Source organism: Nomascus leucogenys, chromosome 5, assembly GCF_006542625.1.
Source record: "Nomascus leucogenys isolate Asia chromosome 5, Asia_NLE_v1, whole genome shotgun sequence".
NCBI lineage: Eukaryota > Metazoa > Chordata > Mammalia > Primates > Hylobatidae > Nomascus > Nomascus leucogenys.
Window position 1 is genome coordinate 67,491,766 of NC_044385.1, and position 20,140 is coordinate 67,511,905.

At 40.7% G+C, this 20,140-nt stretch overlaps 1 protein-coding gene across 5 annotated transcripts in view; it reads right to left on the minus strand.

Moving 5' to 3' along the window:
- MTRF1 (mitochondrial translation release factor 1) overlaps nucleotides 1-20,140 on the minus strand; it is a 50,082-nt gene that overhangs the window by 23,720 nt on the left and 6,222 nt on the right. For all 5 annotated transcript variants that reach the window (XM_003270021.2, XM_030813319.1, XM_030813317.1 and 2 more), the window contains exons 3-6: nucleotides 17,034-17,125; nucleotides 13,599-13,680; nucleotides 13,300-13,407; nucleotides 508-680 (exon numbers count right to left, since the gene is read on the minus strand). In XM_003270021.2, the coding sequence (XP_003270069.1) occupies nucleotides 508-680; nucleotides 13,300-13,407; nucleotides 13,599-13,680; nucleotides 17,034-17,125 (455 nt within the window). The remainder of the gene's footprint in view (nucleotides 1-507; nucleotides 681-13,299; nucleotides 13,408-13,598; nucleotides 13,681-17,033; nucleotides 17,126-20,140) is intronic.

Consider the following 20,140-nt stretch of genomic DNA (forward strand, 5'->3'; position numbering starts at 1 on the left):
CTTCTACTTAAAAGCAAACAAATATCTTGGTCAGTGATAAGAGGGGCAACTTTGCCTGGGGGGGAGTTAAAGATTTCCCATTAGAGACTATAAAGTCCAATCTGTAGCCATGAAAAGAACAGGTTTCAGCCGGGTGCGGTGGCTCACACCTGTAATCCCACCGCTTTGGAAGGCCGAGACAGGCGGATTGCCCGAGGTCAGGAGTTCGAGACCAGTCTGGCCAACATGGTGAAATCCTGTCTCTACTAAAAATACAAAAACATTAGCCAGGCGTGGTGCCGTGCACCTGTAATACCAGCTACTCAGGAGGCTGAGGCAGGAGAATTGCTTGAACCAGGGAGGTGGAGGTTGCAGTGAGCAGAGATCACGCCACTGTACCCCAGCCTGGGTGACAGAGTGAGACTCCATCTCCAAAAAAAAAAAGGACAGATTTTCCTAGAAGCTAAGGCTTCCAGCTCAATATCCGTTGACATGGAGTGAGTTTCCCATGCCTTCTGCTGAGGTTACCTCATCTGGCTGAGGAAGGACAATAACTGACATCGTTCCTGTGTGAATACGCTGCATCCTTGAGGACAGGCCCACCTCGGGGATGCGCTGAACTCGGTGAATCCCACCCTCATACTTCAAATGCTTATAGACACTGTCACCAGAAATTCGGGCGGCTGCATGATGTAGTCCACCTAGGGGAACAACAATCCAGAAATAGTAATGAATTCTCCTTTGAAACAGATCAGGATCCTAAATGTCCTTAATCTAAGGCCTGAATGTGAGTACAGAGCCTAAGATGAGAACATAAAGCATGGGAGAACAAGGGCCTCTGAAGAAGAAGAAAAGAGGACATAAAGTATGCACAAAACTACAGTTTCCCAATGTAAATGTATTAAAATACAAAAGGAAACATACCAAAATTTAATTAATTATAGGAGCTAGTGATGCAACAATAGGAAACATACCAAAATATTATTTGGTTATGTCTCGGGAACAGAATAATAGACTTTTTTTATTTCCAAATTTTCTATAATGAACAAGTTTTATTTTTATAATAAGGGAAAAATACTATTAGAACAAAAAATAATACTGGGATGTTTTCTGCACTGAACTACCCTGTGTAGTCTTAGGCTAATATGGTATCATACATAAAAGAAAGCTCAATAGTAGAATAATTTCATAATGTTGAATAACTCTACAGATCCTCCCAAGTTTTCAAGAATTTATTGAAAGTCAGCTCTTGCTTATCTATGGAGTGGGAAGAGTATCACAAAAGAATCTTAACACCTAGGCTAGCTTGTTTTTTTTTTGTTTTTTTGAGACAGAGTCTTGCACTGTCGCCGGGGCTGCTGTGCAGTGGTGCAATCTTGGCTCGCTGCAACCTCTGCCTCCTGGGTTCAAGCGATTCTCCTGCCTCAGTCTCTTGAGTGGCTAGGATTACAGGCGCCCGCCACCATGTCCGGCTAATTTTTTGTATTTTTAGTAGAGATGGGGTTTCACTATGTTGGCCAGGATGGTCTTGAACTCTTGACCTCATGATCTGCCTGCGTCGGGGTCCCAAAAGTGCTGGGATTACAGGCGTGAGCCACCACGCTCGGCTGCTTGTTCATCTAATGTTTTTTTAAAAATCTTTTTTATGATACAATAATATATGAAAGACAGAAAAACACACAAATCAAATATATGGTTTAGTGTCCATCACCCAGGTCAAGAAAAAGAACTATGCTGGTCACTTCATAAGCCCTCCCAAATGCCATTTCCAGACATAATCCTCTCTTCCCTATGAGCAATCATTATCCTGACTTTTATTCCTTTCTTTATCATAACTTCATTACCTAAACGTGTAGCCCTAGGCACTACAGTTTAGTCCTGCCCATTTAAAAATGTTTGATGTATCTTTTTAGTCTATTAGTCCACATGCTCATCATCCATTGCTTTCATTGCCTACAAATGATCTGTTGAAGAACTTGGGCTGCTGACCTGTAGAATTTCCAACAGTCTGTTTTTTTTTTGTTGTTTTTTTTTTTTGAGACGGAGTCTCGCTCTGTCGCCCAGGCTGGAGTGCAGTGGCACAATCTCGGCTCACTGCAAGCTCCGCCTCCCGGGTTCATGCCATTCTCCTGCCTCAGCCTCTCCGAGTAGCTGGGACTACAGGCGCCCGCCACCACGCCCGGCTAATTTTTTTGTATTTTTAGTAGAGACGGGGTTTCATCGTGGTCTTGATCTCCTGACCTCGTGATCCGCCCGCCTCGGCCTCCCAAAGTGCTGGGATTACAAGCGTAAGCCACCGCGCCCAGCCCCCAACAGTCTGTTTTTGCAGACTGCATATTCTTGGTGCAAGTCACCCTGTTCTGCTGCCCTCTGTATAAGGCAGCAATTAGGCAGCTGGATGCAGACACTGGATCAGACACCAGCTCGAGCCCTTTGGCAAGATGACAGGAGATATACGGTGTCTGGATGTCTCTCTTTTTACAGTCTTGACAGCCTTTGACACTGAATGCATCACTGGGGTTACAAAATGGTGATAGTCTAATTCTATCATTCCTTACTTACTTATTAGCTAAAATACCCTAATGAAGAGACACTTCCCCTTGTCTACCATTTGATTACCTGGTGATACAATTACATAGGAAAAGTAAGATAAGTGTTTGATTCTGTCCCTTTTACCAGCTCTACCAAGATATCAACATTTTTTTTTTTTGTAATACACTGAACTGGTTCATTTTAATCCTCTGAAGATGACCAATTAAAAGTTTAAATTATCATTGTGAACTCAAGGATTGAAACACATCTAGCATGTTTAAATCAAGTACAATTATTATTAAAGCTCAACTAGTCCCATCTTTGGCCCATAGAGCCTCTTCAAATTGACTTCTGAATTCTTTTGACATGCCCCATTTGTATGGCAAAACAAGATATTCCAGGATTATCTTGAACATTTTTTGCCCTAGACCTGGAATCAGCCATGTCTCCAAGAAGCCCTGGTTCAAGAGAAAAATAGTATTTCAAAATCACAATTTGGGGGCTAGGGTTGTCCACTACACTGGATTTGGTTGTAATTTCTAAGCCTTTTCAGTGGCCAGAGATAGGAAATACCTCATGAGTTCATGTGATGTTGAGACCCAATTTTCCATGGGTCTCTTGTGTTCCTGCACATCTTACAAATGAAGCATTGCTGGCTATTTCGTTCTAAAATATCTTTTAAAGGTGGTTTGTGTAGTGAACAGCCTTGGAAATAATGTGTCCCTCCAGAGCAAAGGATAGGTTTCCACAGCCTTGGAAGACAGAGAGAGTGTCTCTTTCTACAGCAATGTGCAGGCATGCTTACTGCGCATTAAAAAAAATGGCTGGGTGCAGTGGTTCATGCCTGTAATCCTGGCACTTTGCAAAGCTGAGGCGCGCAGACAGCGGGAGCCCAGGAGTTCAAGACCATCCTGGGCAACATGGTCAAACTTCATCTCTACAAAAAAATACAAAAATTATGGCCGGGTGCTGTGGCTCATGGCCGAGGCGGACAGATCACGAGGTCAAGAGTTCAAGACCAGCCTGATCAATATGATGAAACCCCGTCTCTACTAAAAATACAATAATTAGCTGGGCGTGGTAGCACACGCCTGTAGTCCCAGCTACTCGGGATGCTGAGGCAGAAGAATCGCTCGAACCTTAGAGGTGGAGGTTGCAGTGAGCCGAGATCGTGCCACCGCACTCCAGCCTGGGTGACAGAGCAAGACTCTATCTCAAAATAAATAAAAAAATAAAATTTAAAAAAAATAAAAATAAAAAAATTAGCCAGGCGTGGTAGCGCGTGCCTGTAGTCCCAGCTACTTGGCAGGCTGACATGGGAAGATGGCTTGAGCCCAGTTGAGGCTGCAGCAAGCTGTGATGGTGCCATTGCCTTCCAGCCTGGGAGACAGAGTGAGACCCTGCCTCAAAAAAAAAAAAAAAGACTCCATTTCCTTAAGTTCAGTGCTCTTCTCCTATAATGCAACCTACCGTGTGGGCAGGTATCATCTGGTCTTCTTAGTTGTTGCCCTGTGGGACTCTGGGCTCAGGGAACTGGCACAAAAATACTGATATTCTGGTTACTGCTATAACCCTGAGTAATAAACTGTCCTTCACTGCTGACCCATGAAACAGCAGCAGGCTAACTTGTTAGCTTGCAAGTAGGGTAAAATCTCAGACCTTTCAGAGTTTTTACAACTGACACTTCCAATTTAAATTCAACTTCAACCTCTTTTCTACTACACTTTTATTGTGTTTCTTCTCATACGAAGAATCTTGGTTCTCAAAGAGAGGGCATTAGAATTAAAATATCCCACAATTTCTCATCTGTTTTTATATTACACTACACACCTACCTAACAGTCTCAGAATACTAATACTAGTTCTACCAATACAATTACTAAAAACATTAAAACTTTTTTGCATATGGTCTTGCCATTTGCCTCCCATTTTTCAAATGATTGTACTATATCCACACTGTCAGATCATACAGTCCTTATGTAACAAATTGATTCCCCTTAGCCCTCAATTAGTCCCAGTTCTTCAGGTAACTGCATATTTAATGTTCACCCCACTCCTTATTTTGCTATCTCTCATTTTAGTTGTCTGAAGCTTGTTTTCTAGTAGATTTCTCAGAAAGGGATCATGGGAAGAGTATTTCCTGAATTCTTGCATAATGATAACAATTTGTTCCCTTCACATTTATAAGTCAGTTTTGCTGATTATAAAATCCTTAACTCAATTTTCTTTCTTTCAGTGAACTCTGTCTCTCTCTGGCACAAAGTGTTGTTACTGAAAAGTCTGAATGAAATCTAATCCTTTCCTTATAAGTCTCAAGGTCTTTGTTTCTACTGCCTAATGGATCTTTTCCCTTTTTTGTAAGTCCAAACATTTTATTATCCTATGTCTTAGTGTTGGTCGCTCTAGCTGGATATTTTCAGATATGCACATGGTTTCAAATCTTTTATTTCTATTTCAGAGGAGTTCTCTGGAAATATAGATGTTAGTATTTGTCACAGGCAGCCTCAAGGGTAGCCCCCCAGGATCCCTGCCTGCTGGTATTCATACCCTTACAGTTCCTTCCCAGCTGGTCTGTATGATCAATAGCATATGGCATGGCAGAGGTGATAATATGTCACCTTCTGAGGTTAGATTATAAAGAACCATGGCCTCCATCTTGCATCACTCACTCGGGAGAAACAGGTTGCTATGTTAGGAATAGCCCTGTGGAGAGGCCCTCGTGGTGAAAAGCTGGTATCTGCTTACAACTACGTGAGTAAGCTTGGAAGCAGGCCCTGACACCCCAGTCATGTGTTGAAATGACAACAACCCCACCCAACAGCTTAACTGCAACCTCATGAGACACCCTGTGCCACTCAAAAAAGCAGCTGATTCCTGACCCTCATAAATTTTGAGATAAAAAATGTTTGTTGCTTTAAAGTTGCTAAGCTTTGGGTAATTTGTTACACAGCAATAAATAACAAATATAGTATCTGCTCTGACTTTTATCATCTAATCAATCTTTTTGCCTACCAACAATATTTGTCATTTTCTTCACTCCTTTATTATCTTTCTTCATTTCTTCTTGATTTCAAAAAAATTTTCCTTTTTAACTGCTACTTTCTTAAGGCATTAAATGTTGTTTATCTGCTCATATGTTCCTTCTGATTTATTCATTTCTAAAATAATTTTTCTTTGCTTTCTAATTATTTCCTGAGTCTGTTATTTCATTTCTAATCCTGATTTATCAGATTATTGGACACTTCATATTGCTTTTTTTTTTTTTTGAAGACATGGTCTCACTCTGTCGTCTGGGCTGGAGTGCAGTGGCACAATCTTGGCTCACTTCAGCCTTGACCTCCTGGGCTCAAGCCATCCCACCTCAGCCACTGGAGCAGCTGGGACTACAGACGTATGCCACCATGCTCAGCTAATTTTTGAAATTTTTTATAGAGACAAGATCTCACCATGTGGGACCCAGGCTGGTCTCAAACTCCTGGGCTCAAGCGATCCTCCCACCTTGGCCTCCCAAAGTGCTGGGGAATATAGGTGTAAGCCACCATGCTCAGCCTCTTAATTACTTATTTTGAAATAGCAGATGATAGTTTTGACCTATTTTGTAGTCATATCTTTCTAATGTGCTTTCATTGTCTGTAGGGATCTTATTCTACTCCTTATTCTCTTGTTTCTCATAGAACTTTGTATGGAATTTAACCTTAATACTTTTCTATGGTTTATTTTTCTGTGAGATTGCTTTTCCATATGTTTTAGAATGAGTCCAGGAAGGTTTTTCTAACTTCACAGAGCTCTCTTTTCTGTGGCTTTGTGTAATGTTCAAATAAACAGCAACCTGCTTTCTGGGACTTCCTGGCTGTTCTCCCTGACTTCGGATTAGATCTTCTTTTCCCTTCCTCTGTCTTTATCCCTGTCCTGCTCAACTTTGATTCTCCTCCCAGCAGTCCTTCCGCAGTGTGGGGGCCTGTTTTGCAAGGGCGCCCTAGTGGATCTGTTTTGAGAGGTCATGCGGGCTAGATGCTCTGGCCTCTTTAAATCTCCTTACCTAAAGTCTGAATGCTCACTCATTATTGGAGAACGTAAAACTCCTCCCAGCTCCAGCTCATGTTCATAACTGGCTCCCAAATTCCAGAGAATAACCACGAGTTATGAGGGGGTTCTCCAGTTTTTAGATCCGGCAGATGTCACCCCGTTGCTTCCTTCTTCCTCCTGCACAGATGCTTAGACCATGCAGGTTCTATGGCAATTGGTGGTTTGTTTTGGGGTTTTGTGGGTATACCCTGCAACTGAATGCTGTCAATGCTATCCATGGGTTTTTGGTTTTGCTATCTAGTTGCTATATGTGTTTTTGCATGGGGATTCAGAGAGACTGAAAACTATGCTGCTACTGCAGCTGCCATCTTCCTAATGCACTTCTAATGAAGATATAACCGTTTGGTTTCTAAAGTCAGCATGTTAGACAAAAATTGAGTATAGTTTTAGATTACCCTTGAAAATGCCTTAGGAAGGTGTCTTATGAGAGACTGGCGTACCGTCTCTTAATAAGTCCAAGATAGCTGATCTTCCTCCAGCAATAAGACATATTACTGGATAATAATCTCCATACCAAATAAAGAAGCTGACATGCCTTTAGGGGACAGATGATATGAAAAATCAAATGGTTTAACATTCATACTCAGTGTGGTAAGATGGACATACTATGAAAGATTATTCAGGAACTAAAACAGAGTGACGCCACAACAAATTTAAATTCCCCATCTCATACTCACACTGTACTTTAAAATTACTCCTCCATCCCCTTTATTTCATGTCATGTGCAAATACTTGAATATTATAAGAAAAGACTGTGACTTATTTGGTATAGATTAAAACAGCCAGTCTTAGGCTACCTGAGTTCAAAATTCAAGCTTCTCTTCTTCCTAGCTGTCTGCCCACAGGCAAGTTAGTTCCAGGCTCTGGTTTCCTTATGTGTAAATAATAATAGTATATAACTAGGGCTACAGCACCACACACCTGAAGGGAGAAACATTCACACTGAAGAGTGTATGAGTAGTGCCTCAAAGCATATGCACACATACAACACAGCCTTGAAATTCAATCTACTCTCCAAGGGTTTTTGTGAGGAATAACTGAGATAAATACATGCAGAACATTTAGTACAGTGTTGACATTTAGCTGTCGAGAGGTATCAGTAGTAACTGGAACTATGTCATTGGCTTTCCTGGAGCAGTGTGAAATCTTGTGGAAGAGAAAGCCTGTCAAGCTCCCTATGAGCTAAACCGTGACAAAGGGCTAGAGAGCTGATATACCCTAACGGAGGACAATGAAGGTGTATTGTGGCCTTACCGGATGAAAGCAAACTGCTTCTGGTGGCTTTTATTGACAGGGATGGAGAAAAAGATATTTGCCACATCAACAGCTGTATACCAGGTACCAAGGATTATGTTAATTTGCTCAACTGATGAAACCACATCTGGCATAGCAGCTGCAATTGGATTCACTGCCTGGTTAAGCTTTCGATAATCCATCATTTCTCCAGGATCCACCTGTCTTCTGTACAGGCCAAATAGGAGAGCTAAATGGGGGATGTGGCGGGAATCACCACCCCTGCATTTTTCAGGTCCTTGGTGGTAGCACTAATCTCCACAATCCCTCCAGAACTGCAGTATTGCTTTTAGTTTGCTATTTTCCTAGAGGCAGTTCTGGTGGCTTCCGCTTGGTCTTTCCCACCATAATAGCCTTTGCTCCATAGGTCAGGGAACCAGTGTGAGGATGCTACCAGCTGCTGAGTATGTCTATTCCAATTTTGCATTCTGGAACCAGGAAAAAAACACACAAAATAACCACAGAATTGGTTATTTTCACATTGGGCCCACTGTGAGATGGACATGAGCTAAAACTCATCGATCACCTGACCTCCACACAAGCCCCTATCCTGACTAGTAGATCACAGTGACATTTTTGAATGTCCAGAATTAGTGTTGGCTTACAGACAGTGACTAGAAGTCCTCAAAAGTTCTGATTATTTTCTTTTCTCCAAAGCATAGTTACCATATTAAAAGGCTGTAAGTCCCTTTGGGGAGGCTGGGGAAAAGTTCTGGCAGTATCCTGGGGCGTTTCCTCAAGGGGACCTATACACTCCCCTTCACTCAAGGTATTTTGCATCTGGAAATTGGCTCAAGTCTGGAAACTGGTGTGATCTTGGCTAACTGCAACCTCCACCTCCTGGGTTCAAGTGATTCTCCTGCCTCAGCCTCCTGAGTAGCTGAGATTACAGCCATGCGCCACCGCACTCGGCGAATTTTTGTATTTTTAGTAGAGATGGAGTTTTGCCATGTTGGCCAGGATGGTCTCAAACTCCTGACCTCAGGTGATCCACCCACCTTAGTCTCCCAAAGTGCTGTGATTACAGGCATGAGCCACTGCGCCCAGCCTCTGCTTTCTATTTTGACTCTGCTGTCTGACATGGTAACTATGCCTACTACTTGGTGTTTGGCAGTGGGGTACCACCAGTTGGCCCCTGCCACCCTGGGATCGAATTACTCCTACTACATGTAGGTTTCCCAATTCAGTGACCAAAGTTCCCACTGTATGGTCTGACCTACAGAGAAGAGTGATCACAGAGCTCTTGAAGGATGCTGGGGCTCCCCCCACAAATATGTTTCTCACAGTTGTGGTGAAAGGTGAGTCATCTGGACACATAAAATTCACAATTACATTACGGTAAGTCACCCCTCCCCAAATTCAATTCGTGAGCAGAGAGTAACAAAACATAATTATAAACATTCATCAGTCGAGGGCTGGGGAGATAATGCAATGTATTTCATAGAATCCCTTTAATGTGGAAAATATTTCAATGCATTAGATACCAGGTTTACAGATCAATAGTGTCAGACTTACACTACATATCTAGAGCCATTACCCTCCACTGCTTCCATAGAGTATCTTGTAATCATTTAGTTTGAACTATTTCTGAAATGGTTAAATATTGTCTCTATCTGTACCTATTGCCACAAAATGATATGACTTTCAAAGTCACTTAACGTATGAATTTGTACATGAAACTGTTTCTTTTCAACTTTAGCTTTTAGTGCTATGTGAATCTCCGTGGTTATCTATGAGTTCCTCTCCATTTCAATTAAACATTAAAAAAAATATTTGTATGCACATATATGTAATTTAACATGTATATATTGTAAGATAGGTGCTTTTTGCCCTTTCTTTATCTACATTCTTTTCTTCTCCTAACTGCTTCTAATAAAGAAATCAATGTTTTAGGCCTGGCGCGGTGGCTCATGCCTGTAATCCCAGCACTTTGGGAGGCTGAGGTGGGTAGATCACGAGGTCAGGAGATGGAGACCATCCTGGCTAACACAGTGAAACCCCGTCTCTACTAAAAATACAAAAAGTTAGCCAGGCGTAGTGGCGGGCGCCTGTAGTCCCAGCTACTTGGGAGGCTGAGGCAGGAGAATGGCGTGAACCTGGGAGGCGGAGCTTGCAGTGAGCTGAGATCGCGCCACTGCACTCCAGCCTGGGTGACAGAGCAAGACTCTGCCTCAAAAAAAAAAAAAAAAAATCAATTTTTTAGCAATTATCTTATAATTTCAATGAATAAAGGTTTATTCTTAGTCTTTAATTTTTTTTTCTTTCTTCTTTTTTTTTTTTTTTTGGAGACAGGAGTCATTCTGTCGCCCAGGCTGGAGTGCAGTGGCACGATCTCGGCCCACTGCAACCTCTGCCTCCTGGGTTCAAGTGATTCCCATGCCTCAGCCTCCCAAGAAGCTTGGATTACAAGTATGCACTGCCATGCCCAGCTAATTTTTGTATTTGTAGTAGACATGGGGTTTCAACATGGTGGCCAGGCTGGCCTCAAACTCCTGGCCTCAAATGATCCACCCACCTTGGCCTCCCAAAGTGCTGAGATTACAGGCATGAGCCACCACACCCAGCCCTTAGTCTTTAATTTTAAAGGTATATGAGTAAAATATTTGTAATGCTTCTTTTTTTTTTAAAGATGGCTTTTAACTTTTCAAAATATTTTTATTTTATTTTGCCAGTGAGTTAGTGTGTCTAAAGGAAAGTTTTCCCAATCATTGTTTAGGCTGCTCTACAAACCCGGAACAGAATCTCTCTTCCTGTTATTGAGGTCATCTCCCTTTTATTCTTGAAAGTCTCATTCAAAATACACCTATCAGAGTTCACTCAGGATATTTTCCACTACTCTCCTTTTCATAATGCTGCTGTTTCTTCTTATATTCTCCTTGAAACTCTCTCCTCTTTTGCTTCCATAATATTTTACTGTCCTCATCCTTTTTCTGGTTATCTTGAATCCTCTTTTTATTTTGCTAACTGGTCTATCCTTCTAAACATGGCCATTCTCCAAAGCTTGTTGCCCTGAATGCTCTCTCTCTATAGACTCTCCCTCACTTATTCTCTCAGTATTAGACATTATCTCTGAGCTAACAGGTATCAAATAGCTTGCCTGAGTTCTGTTATCTCACCAAAGATCTGGTTACTCAACTTCAATATTTACTCCAAATACATATTTTTTTGAGACTGAGTCTCACTCTATCGCCCAGGTTGGAGTGCAGTGGTGCGATCTCAACTCACTGCAACCTGTGCCTCCTGGGTTCAAATGATTCTCGTGCCTCAGCCTCCCGAGTAGCTGAGATTACAGGTGCGCACCACCACACCCAGCTAATTTTTGTATTTTTAATAGAGACGGGGTTTTACCACGTTGGTCAGGCTGGTCTCAAACTCAGTCTCCCAAAGTGCTGGGATTATAGGCGTGAGCCACTGTGTCCAGCCTATTTACTGACTGTTTCTAAGTGGATGCTCACTATAACCTCAAACTTAATAATTCAAAAACCATTCATCATTATTCTTTCTAAATGGTTTCTGCCTTCCAACTTCTATTCCATTAAATGGCATGAATGAGTATGACAGTATTCTCAGCTAGAAAGATTAGACTCCCTGTGGCTCATCTCCTTTGTGTCAGAATAGAATAATGGGATGTAGTGCAGCTCTGGATCAAACAGACTAAAATGTAATCCCAGGATTGCCATTACTTATTGTGTGGTCTTGAATTAGTTACTCTCTGAGCCTAGATCCTCATCTGTAAAATGAGATTAGTAATACCTATTTCACAAGGGTGTGAAGCTGTGCACACAGGACATACTGGATAAGCAACAGCCCCTCTCACATCTAGTTACTTAGCAAATTATGCCTATTCATCCTTTGAAGGTCTCTGACAGATAATTCTACTCCCCCTTCTAACTCTTAGTCATAGCTGGATTACTCTAATAACCTCTCTGCAGTCTGCACTAAATCTAGCCTTTCCATCCATCCATCCATCCATCCATCCATCCATCCATCCATCCATCCGTCCGTCCATCCATCCATCACTATTGTCAAAATAATCTCCTTAAAATATGTGTTTTATCAAATCACATTCTTATTAATACAATTTTCAACAGCTTCCTATTGCCCATCAATCAAACCTGTTCAAAATCTATCCACTCCAACCTACTTCAGAGATTACTACCCTGACAAGCTATGGGTAAACTGGCCTCCCCACCCCCTTCCCCACACAACAAGACCTCTCCCACCAGCATGCTGCTGCTCAGGTTGTTTCTTCCCTCTGCACTCACGGATAATTCCCTTTCTTGACCACTGGTTGTATCTGAAATCTACCAAGTACAACTTCCTTATGCTGTATGCTGGTTCTCATTTCCCTTTACTGCTCAACTTACATGAATCCTCTCTCCCTACTTTGATAGTTTGTGGTTTATTATTGATGACTCCTCTGTCTACTACAATGTATCACTGTGTAACCAAGCAGAGGAAAACTTTCAGAATGAGACAAATGAGAGAATTATTACCATGTTTTGAGACAAATGAGAGAATTATTATCATGTTTTGAATCAATATACTTGAGTATTTAAAGGTAAAGAACTGCACTGTTTGTCTATGTTGTGTGTGTGTGTGTGTGTGTGTGTATATATATATATATATATATATGTTTTTTTTTTTTTTTTTTTTTTTTTTTTGAGACGGTCTTGCTCTGTTGCCCAGGCTGGAGTGCACTGGCGTGACCTCGGCTCACTACAACCTCCCCACCCCAGGTTCAAGCGATTCTCCTGCCTCAGCCTCTCAAGTAGTTGGGACTACAGGCACGTGCCACCATGCCCAGTTAATTTTTGTATTTTTAGTAGAGTCAGGGTTTTGCCATGTTGGCCAGGCTGGTCTCAAACTCCTGACCTCAGGTGATCCACCCACCTCGGCCTCCCAGAGTGCTGGGATTATAGGCGTGAACCATAGTGCCCAGCCGTTATATAAATTTTTATCAGCCAAAAGAGAAGTTTCTTGAAAATAAAGACAAATGATTAACTTTTTCTGCATTCTCATTAAAAATCAAACACATTAGCCATTTAGTCTAATTAGTGATACTTATTTTATAAATAAAGTTATTTAAAGTAAAAACCTTAATATACCTTTGCTTTCAATAACAGAGTAAAATGATTTTGAGGCAAGATACATATCTAAGTTCCTCAGGGGAATTTTCTCTAACTCACATATTTCTCCCTAAGCAAATGCTTCCCTCCTTTCTACTCTCTTCTCCTAGCTAACAACTCTACTATAATAGTAAGCCACTGTGATTGATGAGCCTATGCCACAGTGTTTAGTAGATATACACCAAAAGTTTCAAAAAAAATGGGACAATATGGTTCTAATCAAGATCAGAGGTAAAATAATTTTCAGTATCTCCTACGGGCAAATTCCTCAATATGCCTACCATAATCCGCTGGTGTATAATTCAGAAGTTCAAATTGCCAGTGTTTATAGCACGAATAATTCTGGTACATGTCAAATATTTCTCGGGTAAATTGTTGGCAGATGTCACCTAAAACAAAATACGAAAAATATTTAGTCAGAACAAATTTCAGAAAGCCATCCTTAAAACTAAGTCCTTTAGGAAATAAAGAATAACTATTTCCAAATTTAAATACATTTAATGGACTTTTAAAGTTAGTGTTATCAAATGAGGTAAAATTCAAGGACTTTTTAGATCATTTAAATAATAAGTTTACTGACCTCCAGTAGTTCTTCCAGCTGTCACCTCTAAAATAACATCATTTTTGTCATATTTTTCCTTTGGCACAAGGCTCTGGAAAAGCTGGAATAAAAATCAGCATTTGTGTGTATGTTTTCCCTGGTACACTATTACTGAATTTAAATAAAGGCCCAAAAAACATTGAAAAAATCAATAATTGGCAAAATCATATAGTATCCCAAACAGGGTATTCCAAAAATGCTATAATAAGTAGAACTAATTAGACCTAAAATAGGTGATCAATTCATGTTAACAATGGAGTTACTTGTCAGTATATTTTCTGCACTGTTATCAGATTATCTTAATTTTCTAGAATGCAGAAGTTCAGATTAAAGTCCAGGGTGTTCCATTCAATTTTCTTCAGATTTTGGCTCTTATAATTAGTTCTGAACAGTAGCTTCTTTCATCTAATGAATGAAGCAAGTCTTTGAAAGTCTTCACTTTGAGAAATGATTTCATATTCTCTCCTGCTGTAACTGACGGCAGACACCAGCCATGCTGTGCCTTCTCGGCAGTCGCTCTAATTAAAGACTATGTTGAGGGCTCCCAAGATAAGGCTCAAAATGAGTTTCTCAGCTGTGACCAGAAAAAAAAAGGGCTTCCTAATAAAGAACGTAACCAACTTTCCTCTGAGGAAGAAAAGGGAAGTAATTTCATTATTACTAAAAGGTTTTTCAAATCAAACTAAAAGTACCTATGTGTCATGACTCTCCCTACTGCCAATTTCTGAAATACTCCATCTCTGCTAGAAATGATATAGTCTATGGGAGAGAATATCAGACTAAGAGTCAGACATCTTCTGCTTTTGATAACTGGTTCAATTTGTAATAAAAATAACTGATATCCCATGTAACCTCCCCCTTAACTTTTCAAAAAGCCCCTCTCTTGGATTCCCAGAGTAAGAAAGACTGAAGGTAGGAGGATAGCAAATGTGATAGAGGGAAACATGGTATACAGTAGTGTGTTCTTCATTGTCTTTGTAGACAAACCATCCATTAAGCAAGAAGGAAAAGAGACCACTATGGAAGGGAAATCTTCCATTTCCATGTCTAGGAGATATCAGCTGATGCTGATATAGTATCATGAACCCTGAGAGGCTTCAGTATGCCACACCCTTACTAGACCTAACTAAAGATGTGTATTAACCAACTATTTCTACACCTTTGGATTCATTCCATTCTATCCAGGGTGCAAATTTCCAATCCTTAATTAACAGCCACCATGAACTCCTCCTCCTCTTCTCACTCTTAAAATCCTCTGACTCTTCCCTGTGGTGAACTAAATTTCTGTACCAGCATGTATTCTCTTTTTTTTTTTTTTTTTTTTTATTATACTTTAGGGTTTTAGGGTACATGTGCACAATGTGCAGGTTTGTTACATATGTATCCATGTGCCATGTTGATTTCCTGCACCCATTAACTCGTCATTTAGCATTAGGTGTATCTCCTAATGCTGTCCCTCCCCCCTCCCCCCACCCCACAACAGTCCCCGGAGTGTGATGTTCCCCTTCCTGTGTCCATGAGTTCTCATTGTTCAATTCCCACCTATGAGAGAGAACATGCGGTGTTTGGTTTTTTGTCCTTGCGATAGTTTACTGAGAATGATGTTTTCCAGTTTCATCCATGTCCCTACAAAGGACACGAACTCATCATTTTTTATGGCTGCATAGTATTCCATGGTGTATATGTGCCACATTTTCTTAATCCAGTCTATCGTTGTTGGACATTTGGGTTGGTTCCAACTCTTTGCTATTGTGAATAGTGCCGCAATAAACATACGTGTGCATGTGTCTTTATAGCAGCATGATTTATAGTCCTTTGGGTATATACCCAGTAATGGGATGGCTGGGTCAAATGGTATTTCTAGTTCGAGATCCCTGAGGAATCGCCACACTGACTTCCACAATGGTTGAACTAGTTTACAGTCCCACCAACAGTGTAAAAGTGTTCCTATTTCTCCACATCCTCTCCAGCACCTGTTGTTTCCTGATTTTTTAATGATGGCCATTCTAACTGGTGTGAGATGGTATCTCACTGTGGTTTTGATTTGCATTTCTCTGATGGCCAGTGATGATGAGCATTTCTTCATGTGTTTTCTGGCTGTATAAATGTCTTCTTTTGAGAAGTGTCTGTTCATGTCCTCTGCCCACTTTTTGATGGGGTTGTTTGTTTTTTTCTTGTAAATTTGTTGGAGTTCATTGTAGATTCTGGATATTAGCCCTTTGTCAGATGAGTAGGTTGCAAAAATTTTCTCCCATTCTGTAGGTTGCCTGTTCATTCTGATGATAGTTTCTTTTGCTGTGCAGAAGCTCTTTAGTTTAATGAGATCCCATTTGTCGATTTTGGCTTTTGTTGCCATTGCTTTTGGTGTTTTAGACATGAAGTCCTTGCCCACGCCTATGTCCTGAATGGTATTGCCTAGGTTTTCTTGTAGGATTTTAATGGTTTTAGGTCTAACATTTAAGTCTTTAATCCATCTTGAATTAATTTTTGTATAAGGTGTAAGGAAGGGATCCAGTTGCAGCTTTCTACATATGGCTAGCCAGTTTTCCCAGCACCATTTATTAAATAGGGAATCCTTTCCCCATTTCTTGTTTTTGTCAGGTTTGTCAAAGATCAGATAGTTGTAGCTATGCGGCATCATTTCTGAGGGCTCTGTTCTGTTCCATTGATCTATGTCTCTGTTGTGGTACCAGTACCATGCTGTTTTGGTTACTGTAGCCTTGTAGTATAGTTTAAAGTCAGGTAGCGTGATGCCTCCAGCTTTGTTCTTTTGGCTTAGGATTGACTTGGCGATGCGGGCTCTTTTTTGGTTCCATATGAACTTTAAAGTAGTTTTTTCCAATTCTGTGAAGAAAGTCATTGGTAGCTTGATGGGGATGGCATTGAATCTATAAATTACCTTGGGCAGTATGGCCATTTTCACGATATTGATTCTTCCAACCCATGAGCATGGAATGTTCTTCCACTTGTTTGTATCCTCTTTTATTTCATTGAGCAGTGGTTTGTAGTTCTCCTTGAAGAGGTCCTTCACATCCCTTGTAAGTTGGATTCCTAGGTATTTTATTCTCTTTGAAGCAATTGTGAATGGGAGTTCACTCATGATTTGGCTCTCTGTTTGTCTGTTATTGGTGTACAAGAAACCAGCATGTATTCTCTTGCTTAACAAGTTAACAGACTCAACTTTGAATTTTTTTTTTTTTTTTTTTACCCTGGGAGTCTTTGTTTTATTATTTGACACCGTAATTTCTTCATTCTCATTCTGCAGCAAATTATAGGAGACCAGCTTGATCACTTATCATAAGAGAACACTTAAAACAGTGTTTGGAAACCACTTTGAGCACCAAAGCAGAGTCTAGCAAAAACAGCATTCCTTTATACAGCACTACTGAAACTAGTCGACCTCTGAAAACCTACCTCATTGTACAACATGTTGATTTTTTGATCAATGGTTTGCCTTTCTTCCAGTGCAAGTTCTTGTAACTGCTTTTCATCTTGTTTATTTAGGCCTAAAAGCAAGAAACAGAAATAATGATAAAGTTTTTAAATACTTACAGAGAAACTCCTAAGTAGCCATGTTCCTCTTTGGCTACTAAGTTTTATTTCAGTTGCAAAGGCAAGGGATTATACAAAGGAACATTTAGAATATTTGGAGAAAGTCAATTAGCAAGTATTTGCTAAGCATTTCCAAAAAACTCAATGTGAAAAGCAATATAATCATGCCTCCCAAAACCTTGTGTGTTTTTTTTAAGGTAAAATAGCTTAAAACATTTCATCTCTAAACAAATCAATCTATTAACAGTAGTAACAAAAATAAGCTTAATATAGAAACCCACATTTACAAAGCTCGTTATTTGAATGTCTATAATTATATAAATTGGTGATTAATCAAACAGGTTTAAAAAGCTACTAGCTAATTAAATATAAACCCAAATAAGGTAAGTTTTGGAGCAAACTGGAGTGAGCATTTCCTGTCCAAAGGCAGCCGCTGTAACTCAGCACACTGTGACATGGTCCAGCACAGCTACAACTTCCATATTATCCAAGAGAAGTCAGAAATAAGAATTATTAAAATCTCTTGATACATTCATACTCAGTTCACATTGTTTTTTTTTTTTAAGAGAGATGAGGACTCACTATGTTGCCCAGGCTGGAGTGCCAGTAGCTATTCTCAGATGTGATCATGGCACACTACAGCCTCAAACCCCTGGACTCAAGCGATCTTCCTGCTTCAGCCTCCCAGGTAGCTGAGATTACAGGTGCGTGCCACTGTGCCTGGCTTAGTACAGTACTTTAAAATACGTATCATGGCCAGGTGCGGTGGCTCACGCCTGTAATCCCAGCACTTTGGGAGGCCAAGACAGGTGGATCACTTGAGGTCAGAAGTTCGAGACCAGCCTGGCCAACGTGGTGAAACCCCATCTCTACTAAAAACACAAAAATTATACAGGCATGGTGGTGCACACGTGTACCCCTAGCTACTCGGGAGGCTGAGGCAGGAGAATCGCTTGAACCCAGGAGGTGGAGGTTGTGGTGAGCCAAGGTCATGCCACTGCACTCCAGCCTGGGTGACAGAGAAAGACTCTGTCTTAAAAAAAATAAAATACATATCATGTGTGTCAGACAAAACATACATTTTTGTAACCTGTCCTGTATGGAGAAAATGGGCCTTTCTCTGTTATTTCCAAAGCAGAAAGTTAAATCATGGAACTCTAGCAAAACAAGATAACAATGATCTAGTTATTGACCAAAGATGGTAGACCTCATGACCTTTGACTCCACTGCTTTAGAGGCCTGGAGACTTTATTTGTCAGTGGCCATTGCTGCAAATTGAGGTAAAAAATTCTGACCCTTAATAATAATTATAATGAAAATAGAAATGAAGAATCACAAGTATAAAGAAGAGAAGACTCTTTTAAATTATTCTCTAGTCATGGAAGTGATTAGGGTCTGGTGGGATTCTGTGCCTCATTCAAGCTTTCAACATTTAACATTTTGCTAGACACTCTGCTAGTTGCTGGGGAGACAAGGAAGAAAAAGACATGGCTTCAGGCCTCAAGTGGCCTAGTCTGGTGGCAAACACATACACATGATTACAATATGTGATGGGGGAGTGCCAGTGTGCCACGGGGGCATAAATGAAGGGGATTAACCAGACTTTAGCAGTTAATGAGGGCTTCCTGGCTAAGGTGTCGTCAGAACTAATTCTAATTATGGATCATCTGTTGTAGAATTTTTTTGTTTTTTGAGATGGAGTCTCGCTCTGTTGCCCAGGCTGGAGTGCAGTGGCGAGATCTCGACTCACTGCAACCTCTGCCTCCTGGGTTCAAGTGATTCTCCTGCGTCAGCCTCCCGAGTAGTTGAGATTACAGGTGCGCACCACCACACCCAGCTAATTTTTGTATTTTTAGTAGAGACGGGATTTCACCATGTTGGCCAGGCTGGTCTTGATCTTCTGACCTCCTGATCCACCCGCCTTGGCCTCCCAAAGTACTGGGATTATAGGCATGAGCCACCACACCTGGCCTGTTGTAGAATTTTAATGTCACCACTAGTACCACATTGTGCACATATGCCACAAATGGAAACCAGGCTGACATTATTTAATAGATACCTGCTGGTTCAAAGGTATCAGAAAAACCTCCTGATTTGCAATCATATAAAATTATTTTTGTGTTCTCATTACTTGCTGTACACCTGTAGAATCCGTCTAATTCAATTTCATTATATCAACAAAGACTCGAGAACCTATTATGTCCCATGTTTCCTGCTGCAGAAGATACATAAATGAGTAAGACACAAGACCTGACCTTGAAGAACAGACAATGGGGTTAGGGGCTTAGGTTAAGACAATTACATAAAGGATTATAATACAAAACAGAGAAAGGTAACCACACTTGTTTTGTAAAGGGTACTGAAGACAAAGTATGACATCTCAGTCAAGCTTTGTAAGAGTACTGGCTTTTAACAAGGTGAAACAGGTATGTTAACAATGTGGGCAAAGATACAGACATGGGACAGCATGAATATATCCAGAGAATGGCAAATTGTCTATTTTGGTTGGAAAGCAGAATATGCAAAGAGAATTAACATAGTACACGGAGGGGCTGGGGTTACTCTGTAGGGGCTTTTAAATGCCAAACCAAGAAATCTCTACTTATAGACAATGGGAACAGGTGAGTAACATGAATAAGATTATACTTGAACTGGAACGCCTAGGGGTAGGGCTACAAGTTAGGAACTGATTGCAATCAGCTAAGTCAGAGATGTAATGAAGATATAAATTAGTGGAAGGAACAGAAGGGGACTCATGCAAGATACATCACAGAGGTAGACCCTACTGGACTTTGAATCATCCATCAAGCAGTGGATAAGAGCAGACGCTTTGGAATCTCATTGCTTGGGTTCAAATCCTTGCTTCTCCCCTCGCTGGCTGAGTGATCTTTGCAAATTTAACCTTTCAATTTCCTCATCTATAAAATGTATAAAATGAGAGAAAACACAGGCTGGGCAATACACTGAGA